The 17,177-nt window shown below is 31.2% G+C and overlaps 1 protein-coding gene across 7 annotated transcripts in view; it reads right to left on the bottom strand.

Annotated features, from left to right (window-relative positions):
- The window catches only part of LOC129906451 (probable phospholipid-transporting ATPase IA), a 371,220-nt gene that overhangs the window by 207,630 nt on the left and 146,413 nt on the right, over window positions 1–17,177 (bottom strand). For all 7 annotated transcript variants that reach the window (XM_055982238.1, XM_055982234.1, XM_055982236.1 and 4 more), the window contains 3 exons: window positions 11,304–11,525; window positions 8,474–9,235; window positions 8,221–8,418 (listed from right to left, as the gene is read on the bottom strand). In XM_055982238.1, coding sequence (XP_055838213.1) covers window positions 8,221–8,418; window positions 8,474–9,235; window positions 11,304–11,525 — 1,182 coding nt within the window. The remainder of the gene's footprint in view (window positions 1–8,220; window positions 8,419–8,473; window positions 9,236–11,303; window positions 11,526–17,177) is intronic.

A 17,177-nucleotide genomic window follows, 5' to 3' on the forward strand; every position in this document is an offset into this window, starting at 1 on the left:
AGATATAGTCTTTTTAAAGTCTTGATACTCCAATTCGATATTTGAGAAATAATTCACCAAAAATCAGTATTAAATTTTTTTTAAATATTTTTTATTTGATAAGTTAGAAAAAATAAAATAACTTCGCACGTATCTGTCAAATTTTTAATTTAACTTGCCGTTTTTGCGGGGGGATTTCTTGAAAAAGTCCTTATTTTTGTATTTCAATATATTAAAGGAAAAAATCCCGTTATAGAACGACCTATCCACCTCGTTATACCAGTTGAAAGCTATACTTTCCTAAGGGTAGTGTCTAAAGAAACAGTTTGCACATGGGTTGCCTGGCGACATCCTGTCAAGGCATAGGGTTGCCACGCTTTAAAGTTCATATCTTGAGTTTTTTTGACAACGCCACCCTGCTTATATGGTAAGTGTTAGAGGTGTAAAAAAAATTTATGTCAGAGAAAATTAAATTTAAAAATTTGAATATTCAGGATTTTTAGAAATTTGACATTTTAGAAGGGGAAACTGAGGTAAATTTAAAAAAAGGTCAAAAAGCTGTATCCTTAACAAAGAGTGATAGAAAAAATATTGATACTGGAATCGATAGATATTGTTAAATTATATAAGTCACACATACAAACCAAAAATGTAAAAAATCTGCTACTCGAGATATGGACGTTTAAAAGTACCAGTTGCTGATTGTTGGGTTAATATTTTTTCTAAATGTGCTGACAGAAGAAGCCGTTTATTGTCGTAGCGGTCCGTCAGAGTCTTCCAAGCTTCTTCAAAATTGCACTCTGTGGCCGGAAATCCTTGAATCAAATTGAGTGCTTCTCCTGTGAGATTAGCGCGTAAAAAATAGAATTTTTGTGCCAATGATATAGGTTGCTCAAGTATCATTGGCTTAAATAAGTCATAAAATTGACGCCACTTTAAGTAACTCCCATCAAATTTGGGCAACTCTATTTTAGGTAATTTCAATGAAGTTGACGCGGATGGTTCCTTTGAAGGGGAGTCATTTGTTGATGGAATTGTTGTTACTCCAAGCTACAATTCTTCGTATTGCTGTTGCAGATGAAAATATGTTTCGATATCTTCCTCTTCAAGTTCTTCATCCAGCCGGTTATATGTGTTCTTAATTTGGTCAAAGTTCTCTCTTATGTTGTTGACTTTGACCTTAAACATCTCCGGCTGACTCTGTTTTAGTTCTGCTGAACAATTATCCAACTATATTTTGAAGTAGTTTGAGAGTACTTTAAATTTCTTCTTTAAAGAGAAATTACTTCCCTGATTAAGCTAAATACTTTCTTTTATTTCCTTTGGACTTATATCAGTTTTCCTTGTAGATCCTGGGTTGACCGATGATCCTGATTGAAATGCTAGCTTCATGGCCTCGTAGACCTTACGAATTTCTTCGTAATACGACTTCGTGAAGTACGCATGTTGAAGCGCTTCTGGGAATTTATCTCGTATGTCGCTGTCGTTTTTATCGAAATACTCCCAAAGATCATCCAATTTTTCCTTTCTTTCTTGCAGTTTTGCAAGGGTTTTTCGATCATTCCCATCTTTTTTGTAGTTTCGGTAAAAGATGCAGATCTCTTCTCCAATTTGGTCTTGCAATGTTGTCAATTCTTCTAGAGTTTTAGACATACTTGCTTTCTTATGTTATTTTTTGTTGAAGTTAATTAAACACACTTGTTGTAATTTATAGTAGTTAATTAATCACACTTCTTGTAATTTGTTGTAGTTAATTAATCACACTTGTTTGTAATTTGTTAATTAAACACACTAATGACACTAATGGTTTGTATTTTGATAATGTTTTAATTTGATTATAATTCTCGATCTTTTAACACACACTAAATTATTTGAATAAATTCAGAACTACCCGTCCTGTCACGGTCGCCAAAATGTATGATAAAAGAAGTAACACCAAAACACAACTTATCGGTTTGGAAGTTGAATATATAATGCCTTTATTTCTAACAATTTATTTTTGACAATTTAATAATTTCGATGAGCTTCTGTGTGGCACACGCAGATATACTACGTTCCCGTGGAAATGGCAAAATCGACGAAATACGAAAGATCGTATTTCGTCTGGTGAACCTTTTAAATTAATTGTTCACCCAGAAGCTCTCGTTACAGAAAACGAAATATTTGCAATTGATTAAATTAAAATAGCGTACAAACGTTTATAAGTTTGTACACCGTGAAATTCGATGTTTGAGAAATAATTCACCAAAAATCAGCACGAAAGGTATTTGAAATAATGTTTATGTTATTAGAGAGCATAAATAAAATAACTTGACACGTATCTGCCAAATTTTTGATTTGACTTAGTTTTTGGTTCCTGTGTATTTTTGAAGAACAACACCGAAACCATAGAGGAAGGAATACCTAGAGAGCCGACTCGTACCCCCCTTGCCTAAAACAGCCGCAAATTTAATTTCAAATAATTGGTATACATCTCTCTTATTTTTCTCTTGTTTTCCTATCTGTGAATACGTGTGAAAGGTATAATGCGTTTAATACCTTCCTTTCACCAGTAGATGTCCTCACAAACTTTGAATTTAAACATGATTTTGGTTTGTACGTGAACTTGAATAGCTCAAATAGCTCACTCCAGACACCCACCTTTCAATAAATATGTACAGAAATAAAAAAAAAGGTTCGTGTTTTGAATTTATTATATTATTTTTTTATGTATTAATTCCTCTACTGAGCACTTAAGTTGTTTTTAATTGTTTTGAGCACAACTGCACAGTTGAATGAGTTGGTGCCATTTAAAATGCACGGGAAAACTACCACATATAAGCACTGTGGAGTTTTTCCTCTCATTGCAGATTGTAGGGTGGAAGAGAAAAACCAACCGAAGTCGCGTCTCTAGGTATTCCTTCCTCTATGACCGAAACAGTGAATTGAATTGTAAAAAATCTGTAATTCTTCTAAAATCCACAGGAGCCAAAAACTAAGTCAAATCAAAAATTTGGCAGATACGTGTCAAGTTATTTTATTTATGCTCTCTAATAACATAAACATTATTTCAAATACCTTTCGTGCTGATTTTTGGTGAATTATTTCTCAAACATCGAATTTCACGGTTTTGACTTTTAAACGTCCATATCTCGAGTAGCAGATTTTTTACATTTTTGGTTTGTATGAGTGACTTAAATAATTTAACAATATCTATCGATTCCAGTACCAATATTTTTTCTACCACTCTTTGTTAAGGATATAGCTTTTTGACCTTTTTTAAATTTACCTCAGTTTCCCCTTCTAAAATGTCAAATTTCTAAAAATCCTGAATATTCAAATTTTTAAATTTAATTTTCTCTGACATAATTTTTTTTTACACCTCTAACACCTACCATATAAGCAGGGTGGCGTTGTCAAAAAAACTCAAAATATGAACTTTAAAGCGTGGCAACCCTATGCCTTGACAGGATGTCGCCAGGCAACCCATGTGCAAACTGGGTAAAACCACAATTGTAAAATTAAAATAACCTGCTTTAATTGCAGTTGTACCGCAAACAACCAACCCTCAAAACCTAAATAAAAAAAATATGCAACAGGTACCTATAGGACGTATAAATTGGAAGTGGTTGTTTTCATTGTTCAAACTGTTCATGATTTTTCGATCACGTTCGAACACTTCAATCACTTTCGATCATTTCGAGTAAAGCCTAGTGTTTATGAACAGCCAATCCGTTTACGAGTAATTTTGTTCGTGGATATTGAGGATCGAGTATACTCATGAGTTTAAACAATTTGTATGGTTTTGTTTGTGAGTATTTTTGTTTATGAGTAAGATGATTTACGAGTATAGAGAGAAAACGATCGAGCACGAAAGATCATTTTAAAAAATTGAAATTGTTCGAACAGGTTCGAACATACTCATTTGGATCTCTGGTCGTCCTATAACGGGATTTTTTCATTTAATATATTGAAATACGAAAATAAGGACTTTTTCAAAAAATCCCCCCGCAAAAACGGCAAGTTAAATTAAAAATTTGACAGATACGTGTGAAGTTATTTTATTTTTTCTAACTTATCAAATAAAAAATATTTTAAAAAATTTTAATACTGATTTTTGGTGAATTATTTCTCAAATATCGAATTGGAGTATCAAGTCTTTAAAAAGACTATATCTCGAGTTGTAGATTTTTTACATTTTTTATTTGTATGTGTGGCTTTTATATTTTTATAATATCTATCGAATCCAATTTCAATTTTATTTCTATTACGTTTTGTTTAGAAAATAGATTTTTGCCCATTTTCTAAATTTACCTTTGTTTACCCTACTCAAACTTCAAATTTTAAAAAACCCTGAAAATTAAAATTTTCAAATTAAATTTCCTGTGACATAATATTTTTTTTACAACTCTTTGGCTTTGGGTATAAGCAGGGTGGCGTATTCAAAAATAATGAAAAAAAAACTTTAAGGCCTGGCAGCCCTATGCCTTGACAGGATATCGCTAGGCTACCCATGTGCAAACTGTTTCTTAAGACACTACCCTTACGAAAATATAGCTTTCAACTGGTATAATGACGTGGATAGGTCGTCCTAGGACGGGATTTTTTCCTAAAATATACTGAAATACGAAAATAAGCACCTTTTCAAAAAATCCCCCCGCAAAAACGGTAAGTTAAATTAAAAATTTGACAAATATGCGTCAAGTTATTTTATTTTTTCTAACTTATCAAATTAAAAATATTAAAAAAAATTTAATACTGATTTTTGGTGAATTATTTCTCAAATATCGAATTGGAGTATCATGACTTAAAAAAGACCATATCTCGAGTTGTAGATTTTTTACATTTTTTTTTTTTTGTACGTGTGGCTTTTATGTTTTTATAATATCTATCGAATCCAATTTCAATTTTATTTCTATTACGTTTTGTTTAGAAAATAGATTTTTGCCCATTTTCTAAATTTACCTTTGTTTACCCTACTCAGACTTCAAATTTTAAAAAATCCTGAAAATTAAAATTTTCAAATTAAATTTCCTATGACATAATATTTTTTTTATAACTCTTTGGGTTGCCATATAAGCAGGGTGGCGTATTCTAAAATAGGGAAAAATAAACTTTAAGGCCTGGCAACCCTATGCCTTGACAGGATATCGCTTGGGAACCCATGTGCAATTTATTTCCTTAGACACTACCTTTCAGAAAATATAACTCTCAACTGGTATAACGATGAGGGTAGGTCGTCCTATGGCCGGATCTTAGACTATAAATTGTTAAGTAGATTTCGAAATTTGACAATAATATCACATCCAAACTAATTTAGGGAATTTACTCAAATTTCCGTTCAGAAAATGACGTTGCCTAAATATCTAGTCCCTAATATTTCCTGAACGTGCCCAATAACTTGTTAAATTTAAATTTTAAAATATGAAAATTGTCAATCGTACAGACGGTAAAGCTATGCTTTATAGATTTTTGTAATTATTATACAGAATTTAACAAAAAATTAATATAAATGAAACAATAAATATCAGTCTAATCTAATCCATACTTCTAGGGAGAGCTTCAATTATATCCTCGATGAAGAGTGAACAAGTTTGGACTAAGAGCACAATCTTGTCTAACTCTTGAATTTGTCGAAAACCAGTCAGATTTCCTTGTACCGTTTCACACTGTTGCTCTGGTGTTCAAATACAGATTCTGCATATAATATCATATTTCAAAACATTGACAATTTTATATTAAATCTTTGTATCGCCTTCTTAAGTTCAATAAAATAACTTTTTTTATGTAATTTTATACCTGTTCTGAACTGTTCTAGTTTGCTGTTTATTGACTCTGCGCTGTCTAGAATAGTTTAGGCCGTGTGTGAATTGGGTCAAATATTTAGCTGAGGATACATTTTTGACACCATTGATTGGGGTGAAAAGAAAAAGGTCGACGCTTGGTTTAGTTGTGTGAATATTTCTTGTGCCCTCTTGGTTTTTACATCGAACAATTAAAAACAATTTTTGTGTCAGTTTTTTCGTATGTTTACATACTTGCAGTGGCTGCTATTTATTTCGTCAATTCCATTATAATTTTTGAACAACAATAACATCTTGAATGGCTAGAGTTAAAGTACTGTTTCACGGATGCCAATCCGATCATCAGACTCCTTTATTCCATTTTGTATGTGGTGCTTAGTCTAGTAATTTTTTCATTTGATTTGAAAAACTTCTTCCGTCACACTTGAGTATTGAACCTAGACCAAGCGAGTTCAGAAGCCAGTACACTACGCACATGATTAGCTTCACCCAATTGCAGGTTTTCTTAGTTTATCAACATGCAAATGAATAGACTTAGCATTTTTACTAGCCTCTTCAAGTATGATTATTGTTGTTCGGCTCTGTCATGTTTTTCTCCATATTCACAAAAAAAAAAGAAAATATAAACGAGAAACGCAAATGCACAAAATTTACAATTTTTTTTTTAAATTGATTTTTTTTTCAACGCAGTAAATTTTTTTATTCAAAATATTTTTATTTGAAAAAAAAAATTACTTTCAATGCAAAAATTTTTCAGATTTTCAATGCAAAATATTTTTAGTTGCAATAAATATTTTTTTAATGCAAATTTTTTTGAGTTGCAATAATTTTTTTTTATAATGCAATCACATATGTTTATTTGCAATACATTATTTTTTTAACTGTAATGGAAAACAAATGCAGTAAAAAAATAATGCGTTTCGCCCAGGCACAATAGTTGGGCTCATCAGTAAGATGCTGTTGTACCTTCTTATACGAAAAATTTGTAGTTGATGATTACCAACATTTATATGTTTTACAGTGAAAACTCACTGTAAACTATATTATTTTATGGGAATTTGATTAAATTCGTGCTAAAAAGAATATTGCCCGTGCTAAAAAGAATATTGCCCGTGGTCTGGCTGATATTAAGAAGAAGAAGAAAACGTAAACAAGAATTTGTTTTTGTTTTATGGACTTTATGAAATAAATTCAATTTGATGTTTTGTTTTTGACCTGTAGTCTGATGAGCCCAACTGTTGTGCCTGGGCGAAACGCATTATTTTGGACTACAGGTCAAAAACAAAACATCAAATTGAATTTATTTCATAAAGTCCATAAAACAAAAACAATTTCTTGTTTACGTTTTCTTGTCCTTCTTAAAGTTCTTTCCTACAATATAAAAAGGGGAAATTAGTATTTTTAGTAAGGCTAATGATATTTAAATTTTCATCTTAATATATTAAATAAGAAAAGTGTGAGAAAATAAATTTGTCGTTACGAATTGAAATCTGGTCCTCATATAATATTTTTCCAAAAATATTCTTTTATATTTTAGTATCTCAACACTAATCACTTCTTTTTTTCTATAAATGCATTTAATTTTATTTCTTCATCACTCTCAATGTGCTTCTGCTTAATTATCCACAACGATTTCGTGAACGTGAGTGATACATATTTGAATTGTACGCACGAGATGTGGAATTATTTGACTGAAATGTGGGGCAGTTTTAATTATGTATGTGCAATGTGCATCAAATGTAGATAACAACTACAATTGAGTACATATATCAAAATTCAGGACCATCAAAATCATAGCTATACTTATAAAGCTATATGTTCTAGGGTGGAGTGATTTAATTTTTGTTTTTTATTTTCGAATTGGCATAGTAATTAAAAGTTGCGCTATTTATAAACGAACAAAACTGTATACTTAAAATTTTTAAATAATTTCATTTTGACTTTTTGACCTTTAAATTAAATGGGGAAAAATAAAGTTCAATATAGATTTTCGTATTTAACTGAGTTTGAATCATCTAAAAAATATATTTCACTTCACTTTTAATTGAGATTTCAATCAAAAATCTTAACAAAGGTGCTTAAATTTTGATGTTCATACTTTTCGTAAGACTTTTTTCTAAAAAATATATTAAAAAAGTCAAGTAACTTATTTTTTTTCAAGTTTCACACTCAGTGAAACATGAATTAAAAAAAAAAAATAAGTTGAACTTTATTTTTCCACATTTAATTTAAAGGTCAAAAAGTCCTCTTTTTAAGCATTCAGAGGGCTTGGGGCACCTCAAAATGAAATTATTTAAAAATTTTAAGTATACAGTTTAGTTTGTTTATAAATGGCGCAACTTTTTATTACTATGCCAATTCGAAAATAAAAAATTAAAATAAAATCGCTCCACCTTAATATGTACTTAAAAGTTAGTTAATTGTTTGCTCTAAATATATTATTAATGTATTTATTTACTTCAGCCTTTTGAATTGGTGACACACGACAACATATCACGACACGACATGCTATGCAAAGTTCTAAAAAGTCCCGACGTAAGTCACAGCTTAGGGCGTATTTCAGTGTTTTTCCGTCTACTATTAGAGCCACATTATAACCTTTTATATCAGAATTCTTTAAGTCCCCGCAGTGTCGATGGATGACATCTCGAGTGTTCTGCAATAAATAACATTTTAAATTATTTTTTTTTGCTACTTTAAACAGAGCTTACGTCTAAACTATCTTCATTTAAGATAATTAGATCCATAGAGTGTGATATCAACTTGCAAGAATACCCAATGTTAATAGCTGTCTCCTGCTTATCACCAGTTAAAACCCAAATATATATACCAGCTTCAAGAAGGGCAGCTATGGTTTCCGGAACACCTTCTTGCAATTTATCTTCGATAGCTGTTGCTCCCAGAAGCATTAAATTATTTTCGATCAAGTTGGCTGCATCTTCAACTTTTCTCTCTCTATATTGCATAGAGGTAGATGCCTTGTGGTAGGTTTCTTTCCATTCGTTGTAGACTTCATCTGGAATCACAGAAACGGCACAACACAAAGTTCTTAGACCTTCCGAAGCAAACTCTTCCAAATGTCGAAGGGTAACTTCACGATAAGCTTGCCCATCAGGCGATAACCTTTCATAAATAACGGTGTCTGCGCCTTTACAAAATAATTTAATTTCACCTTCAGGTGTTCGTACTATGACTGACATGCGTTTTCGTGTAGAGGTAAATTCAAGAACGTTTAGAATTTCATATCGTTCACGATGACCTAATGCATCAATTTCAACATAATTTGGTGTTCGGGTATCGAAGACAAAACCAAAGCGTTTAGCTCCATCGACAAGAGCCCGTTCATCAGGGCTCGCTGCATGATAAATTATGGATCCATCATCGTTTTTCTCTGGGATAACGGTGTGACAAACAGCAAGGAGGATCATGAACTCTTTTATAACAGGAGAAGTTTGGTGTTTGATCAAGATGTTCTAAGAAAAAATAAAAGTAATTTTAATTGTAACACCAACATTTTGCTATTGAATCTATAAAGTAAAGATATTAAAAAGAAAATCTATTAAGCCGTGTTTTTTTGGTAACTCAGTACCAGTGGCGTATTGAGGGAGGCGCTCAGGGGCTCCTCCAAGCCTCAAAGATCATCTTATAAGGGGTATTCATGCAACGCGGTAAACTACGGGTAAACCTGGGGTGGAATCGGCTAAGGTGATTGTTGATCATCACAATAAGTACTTTTGCTCCACGTAAGGTGATTATCAAAGTGACGATCACTTTTTTGTTATGGTTTGTGGGTAACAGCTATTTATGTGTCACTTTTACCCCTGGTAAAATGGTAAATGTGGTAAACCTGCTGTTTCCATACAAAATTTTGACACATCAACCACTTTATCGTGTTTACCAGGTTTACCCAGCGTTTATATCTTTACCCCTATTTTTATGGTAATTTGATCATAATGTACTTGATTAAAAGAAACTTTTTCGTTAATCTAAGAAATTTAGAGGGAGCTCAGATACTCGAGCTATTAAAGAGCCATACACTCTTGCGAAGCTAATTGTCAAATTTCAAAACTTCTTAAGTTTAAGCTTACTAAAGTTTTAGAGAAGCTGAATGTAGCTTCTGTAATACCTTTACCGACGCTGATATGTTAGTTGGGTACCCACCTAATATAACAGCTTCTGTAATTTGAAATTTCGCAGGTATTACTTTTCATACAGCTTGTATACAGCTTGCTTCAGAATTTAATTGCTTATAAAAGTTTGAAATTCTTTAACATTTTCTAATAAGTTGTTTTAGTACTCTTAAAGAAACTTAACCGAAGAAATCTTGTTTTCGGGTAAGGTTTGGTTAGTGAACTTATAGAAATTAACAACTTTTGGATCTGTTATATGGATCTGAATAATCTAGCTCGTAATTTTTTACTTGCTCTATAGGGCAAGTATTGGTTTCGTGTCAAAAAAAAATTTGAGGTTTTAATCAAAACCAACATTACGATGATGGAGGAGTCCGAAAAAGTGGGTCTAACAATTCCGTCCGTGCGTCTGTGCGGTTGTGCGTCCATCTGTACATATTTTCACAGCCTAAACGGCTGGATGGATTTTCTTCAAATTTGGTACAGCTGATTTCTATGGAATTCTGAAAGTTGTTTTTTTTTATGTCTCGCTTAAAAAGTGTACCTCCCATACAAATTTTTCAATTTAAACCAAATATCTAGAAAATGTCAGACGTAATATTCAAAGCGATTGCAATAAAACTGCATTTTTATTTTTTCCAAAAAAGTCAAATAATTTTTTTTTTTTCATTTATCAAAATTTTCCCCAAAATGTCGGCTCTTCCCCAATATCAATTTTTTTTTTAATTTATATAAAGCCATCTCTTAAAATCTTTAAGTAAACTAACATAAAAGAGCTTTGAACTGCAAGAGCAAGTACGTGCGACCCCAGTCGTGCATTTTATTTTGGTTTTGACATTGAATAGATAATCTGGGTCAGACATTTTTTTTTATTTTAACATCGTTAAATCTAGCTCGGACATTTTTTTGTGGGCTAACAACATGCAGATACGAAGTTCGATTCCTGGGTGAGGTAAACAAATGATATACTTTTAAAATTACTATTTTTTATTAATTATTTTATAAATATACTAAAAACTAATGGAAAGTTATACAGTGTAATTCAGGAGGAATGTGCCAAAAAGCTAAAGCGTGTGGGATGGGTCGAGAAAAGAAGAAAATCGTATGGGAAAATCGTATGTTAAGCTTTAAAACGTTTCACACATAAAGATATCTTTAAGTAGCAGAACAGTAATAACATACAAATGACATTTTACAAAAGTTCGAATGCGGTAGAGGGTAAGCGCCGCAACTTAAAATTAAATTACTTCTTTACAGTCCTAGAGTAAATCCCCAACGATTTTTTCACTTTTTTTTTGTTGGCGTTTTCATATAGAATGACTCATTACAGTTTTCTCTTGGTCTTATAAAGCCCCATGTGTACACTAAGAAGTTAATAAAAAATTTCTTATAAATCTCTAAATAAACTTACTTGCACTAACAGTGATTCCTCAGGTGTCTTTTCTGGCATATAAACATAGCGTGCAATAGAACATCTCTTAAACTCCATTACGTTCCGTGTAAGCGTACCAGTTTTATCCGAAAATATATATTTTACCATTCCAAGTTCTTCATTAAGATTGGATGTTCTTGCCATCGCCGGTGTATTTGATTCCTCATGAAACATTTCAATATCGAAATTGATGAAAATAGCCTGGGGAAATTCAAAGTATGTGTAAGTATGACCAGTGAATAATTACAAATAGAAGTGACACCGCAGATTTCTCATGCAAATATAGAAGCATCGGAAGATAGATGAACTACATAGGGTTGCGCCTCAAATATCATGTATTTTCGAGTTGCGTCTAAACTAATCAAATTTTAAACCTTCATACAAAATTTAATAATTATTATTATATATTTCAAAGAGCTCGATATAAGTTTTCGTTTATTGAAAAGTCATATTTGTCTAGTAAACAACGTTGATGCTTTTTACTTCTACCGGCCTAGGTTCGAATACCGGTATGAATTGAGATTTTTTTTACATTATTTTTAAAATAAAAATAAATTTAATTTGTCTTAAGAATCCCAGCATTGTTAAATAGCTAACGATTTTAAAACGAGATATAAAGGTAATTCAATGAAATCATATAGGCATATTTTCTTAATGTTTTTCGCTCTTATTTATTTACCTATTTACTAAATTAAGTAATTCATTAACACTTAGTATATATATTTGTTTCATTGTTTCTAATATTAAAAGTATTCTAACTATTGTGCTGTCTGAGAATAATTTCAAATAAGATGTAAGGGGTGTAACTTTCGAACGTCAAATTTCATAAGGGTGGCCCATCATTTTTGCTTTCACTCAAAAAAACAGCCTTTTAATCATGATATTTTTAGATACTTTAGGTTCTTGTATCTAATCTCAAAAGTAACATAGTTGCTGAATTTCAATAAGGTAACACTATTATTACGTACTTTTCCAATAAAACCACATTTTCTCAACACCTAAAAAAAACACCCCTTTTTATGAAAAAAAAAAATTATAAACTCCTTTTATTAAAAGTGTACTACGGATCACCCCGGATTTACTCCACATTTTTAGTCAGATTTACACCGATTTGCACACACACTTAAGAATTTGAAGTTTGACATTTTAAAATTTTGTTTGAAAAGAGAAAAATGCGGAATGTTTCTTTAAAATTCTTTTGTTATTAACAAAAACAACCACTAGGAATATATTTCTTATTATATTATATTCCGTAATATATAATTTGTCCATTATTTTCGTTAATTCTGCAATTTCTCCAAAATGAAATTGAAATCCGAATAAAAGAGTTTTTCAGCCAGTGTTCTTCATCAATAAAAAAAATCCTGTGACAAATAAAAAAAAATCCCATTTTTTTCTGCGATGATGGGATATTTTTATTGTACAATTATACGAAGACGCAAAGTTCAAGATTCAATGAAGAGTAAGAGACAAAGAAAGTTCGAAAAAAGGGATGGAAGATTTTTTACCCTGTGAGTCGCCGCACAGTGGGACGACCCATAGCAATAAATAAAAAAATCGAATATTATTGCGGTACTTTTGAGTGATTGGTATGTCATCCCAAATATATTTAGGTTCTAACTGCATCAAAATTATTTGCGTTGTCCAATTAGTGCAAAAGTTATAGAGTGCTAAACATTGTCTAGTTTAATTTTTTTTTTGTGGTGAAAAATCAGGTTGTAATTTGTCTTACTCCCAAAATTTTTTGTGCGGTAAAAAATTAATTTAATAATGGATAATAACACTCATCAAGGTATATAAATAAATATTTAACTATAAAACTTTTTTTTTTTATTGAGTTTTGTTTTTATTAGTGATTTTCCAAGTGTTGGTAGAAAAAAAATTTTTTTGACTTTGAGTGAGATTTTCTTTTTTACACCTAAAAGGCTCTCTGGGGTTTTTATGGTTTTATACTCAGGAAAGTGTCCTCTAAAGGAATCAAGAAAAAAATCTTGCCCCAATTTGCCCAAGTAATTATAATCGCTTTTTTTAGGTTCGACCCCCTATATCAAAAATGACCAAAATTTAAAAACTTGGCTGGATAGTGCGAAAACAGACGTTTTGATGGGTTCTGTTTGAAAATACAAGAACTTCTTGGCTTAGAGGAGTGTAGAAGCTCAAATGCAGGAAGTAACTAAATTTTATTACCTCAAAGTAAAGTAGAAGATGGAGCAGTCTTCTAGAAGACTCAATCGGTTCATGAGCGCTAAGGAATAATGCCTGAATTCTAATCTGAATATAACTAAAGCTATACATGATTGCGTATGTGATAACATCAATTTAAAACAAAAAAATGCTCTTTAAACCAATATTATTTATAACATTTTACCATTTTAATCAAAAATGATGGGATCAAATTCTATAAAAATGCAAAAATTCTTAGCAGTTGTCGAATCTCCGGTCAAAAAGTTCACATATATCAAATTATGATCGAGATATATACCAATATTCATCAAAAAATTATATAGATATTAGTTTTCCCCTAGAATTTAACCCGGACGACTTAAGTTATACCTCCGAAATCGACAATCAATAAAAAGTTTTGTTTCTTTATTTTTTTATTTTATTATTTGTTTTAATATTCAAATTAAAGTGTATTATCTATACTATTATTAGTTCTATTTTACATAAATTAAAATTATTTAAAAGAAAAGAAAAAATAATAATAAAAAGAAAATCCTAAAAAAAAAGTTCGCTGCTCAACTCTTTTAATTAAATAAAAATGAATTTCCTGGCTAAAACGTTTCCATTTATCTGGTTTTCATGTTTAATTCATAGATTTAGGTGTAAATAGACGTCTTAATGCAACTTTGCGTAGTTTCAGTCACTAAAACACAAGATATTAGAAATGCCGATTTTTCCATACATTCGTCCCACTGTGCGCCGGTCGGAAATTTTGAGACTCACTTTGAGGTTTCTCTTTGATCTTGTTCTTTTTTTTTGCTGTTTTGCTTTATTTGATTTCGTCGTTCGTAGAGTTCGCTTCGTCGGTTGTATTTTATTTGCGTGTATTGTATTTTTTTTTTAATATACTTAAATATTTCCGTTGCACATAGAGTCCGCCGGAGTTGTTTTTTTTTTATATATTTTGGTGCTTATTTTGGAATAAAAATACATACGAAAACGAGAACAAAATAAAACAAAAAAAAATAGCTGTCAAATTTGCGTCTGATAAAAAATACTACGTGTAGAAGCGCGCGATGCACCGAAGGGAAAATCAAGAGGAAATTCGAAGATAATTTCTGCGCCTTGTGTCTTCGTGTAGAAGCAGACTTATCAATCTAATAGCGTTTTCGTTTGGTCGTCCGGGACTGTCCGGAATTCTTCCGAACGATTCTACACTCAATTTGGCACTCAATGACAGTTCTAATTCTGAAAAGAAGAGAAAATCGATTCTGAATTTTGAGGCAGAATCAAAACATGAATCACGCACACATGTTCGCACTTAAGACGTCAAAGTAATAAAATGTCATTCTTTGTTGTTCATTTCTCAATTTTTAGATTTTTAACTATGCACAAACTTTAAACTATATTAAAACAAAGTGAAGAAAACAAAAAAAGAATAGATAACTTAATAATAATAAAAAAAATAAAAAAAAAACAAAACTTTCATCAGACGTTCGCATTTGATGTTTCACAAATACAAAGAAACCCAAACTTCAGAATCAAAAAAAAAGTATACAACTCTGATCGTTTGGCATTCCGGATCGGACAGTCCCGGACAGTTCTAAGAATTCCCAAACGAAAACGCTATAAGGTTGTGTGTCAATTAGACTTAAAAAAAAACCGATCAGAAGTATAATGAAAAATATACCAAAAGAAAAACTAAGTGCGCGAGAAACACATAAGAGCAAGGGAGAAATAAAGTTCGAAAAAAAGGGAAGGAAGATTTTCTACCGTGAGTCTCCGGTAAAAAATTTTGTGACTCTTTTTTTACGTTTCTCTTTGATCTTGTTCTTTTTTTTGCTGTTCTGCTTTATTTTATTTAGTCGGTCGCAGAGTCGGTTGTAACGTTTTTGATTTATTCAAAAGTTTTCGTTGCACATAGACCCCACTGGAGTTGTTTTTTTTGTATATTTTGGTGTTTTTTTTTAATTAAAATACATAGTCTGCTTCTACACGAAGACGTAGACGCACAAGATGCACATAAGACCAAAAGAGAAATCGATCTTTCTCTCTCCCTTGTTTTTATGTGCACCTTGTGCGTCTACGTCTTCCTGTAGAAGTCGTCATACGAAAACAAGAACAAAATAAAACCAAAGAAAATAGCTGTCAAATTTGCGTCTTCAAAAAAATATTAAGTGTAGAAGCGCGCGACGCACCGAAACGCAAATCAAAAGGAAATTTGAAGATAATTTCTGCGCCTTGCGTCTTCGCATAGAAATCAGACTTAGAAACGAACGCTTACTATGCTTAATATTAATTTTTTAATATTATTAATATTAATATTTTTTTCAATTCATACAATTTTTTTCCCTAGGCCTGTTATCACTATCTTTTTCAAGAAAATTATGCATTTTTGCCTTGTCACACACACAATTTTGCAAAAAAAAAAAACCGGCCAAAAAACTAGTAGGTACCTAAATTTTTTTTTTTTCACTAACACCCAAAAATTGACGAGGATTCTTGATGCTTGATCATTTTAGTTCCATTTTAGTGATATAACCTTATCCATAAAGCACATTCAATGAGCAAATGACCAAAAAATTAGGCAGCATGTTTTCTTTATTCTTTTTTCTACTCTTGTAAAAAATTCGCTTGTAGTTAAAAGCCTTTCACTAATAAATTTTTAGGCAAACACTTTTATGAAACAGAAACATTCGCCACACTTTTAGGTATATTTGCTTGTAGTTACAATTCTACGATACTTGTAGTTATTAGTCTATTCGAATTCTTTATGAAACAAAAATTTGCTGATGGTTTACAAGCTATAAATAAATTCACAATTCATTTTATTAGTCTTGTAGAGCTCTAATGTTCTTTTAATTTGTATCTTAAATCAATTCAAGAGCTTTATCTTCTGTTAAATCGCATTAGATTTTTAAAATTTCTAATTTTAAATGACAACTTTAAAATTAATGGAGAGCAAATAAATTGGTTCTAACTGCTATTAACTTGGTACATACTTAGTTAGTGGATTTGGTCGTCAACCGACGACGAAATGGAAACCAAAATTTTGTAGTCACTTCTCTTTTCCTTATAGAATCTTTCTTAGATTAATATAAGGGAGGCTTTATAAAGAGTTCCAAATAGTTTGTTTATATACCAAAATATTTTTGAAAAATTTTAATTTTTATAAAAGTTATAAAGAAATGAAATTTTGTACGTTTTTTTGTTAAAATGACTGTATCTCAGAAATGAGTGGATACAAAATCATTGAATTTTGGTTGTTGTTATGCACTCCTGCTCCAATTTAACGCACACTCTATTTATTCTACAAAAAAAACCTATTATTACATTATACCTCAGTATTAACTTTTTTTTCCTTAGATGAGACAATATTGCATAAGCTCATAGAGCGAGAGAGGTTTCAGAATATCTTCAATACGTTGGTACACCAAGTTTGGATTGAAATCCGGATTTAAACTCAATAGGACATGCCTGGGAAATGCTGAACAGACGAGTTCTGAACCGCAATCCATCTCCATTCTCCATGCAAACTTGATCATATCAATTTTCAGAGATTGAGTTCTTAAATAATTTTGTTTATCATTTTTTTTGGTCCTAATAATTTCTTTTGCGCTAAGTCCAAATTTTGGGGAATTTTTGAATGCCGTTTTGTAATCAGTGTAACAAGCTCTACAAAAAGTGATA

The sequence above is a fragment of the Episyrphus balteatus genome, chromosome 1, assembly GCF_945859705.1.
Source record: "Episyrphus balteatus chromosome 1, idEpiBalt1.1, whole genome shotgun sequence".
NCBI lineage: Eukaryota > Metazoa > Arthropoda > Insecta > Diptera > Syrphidae > Episyrphus > Episyrphus balteatus.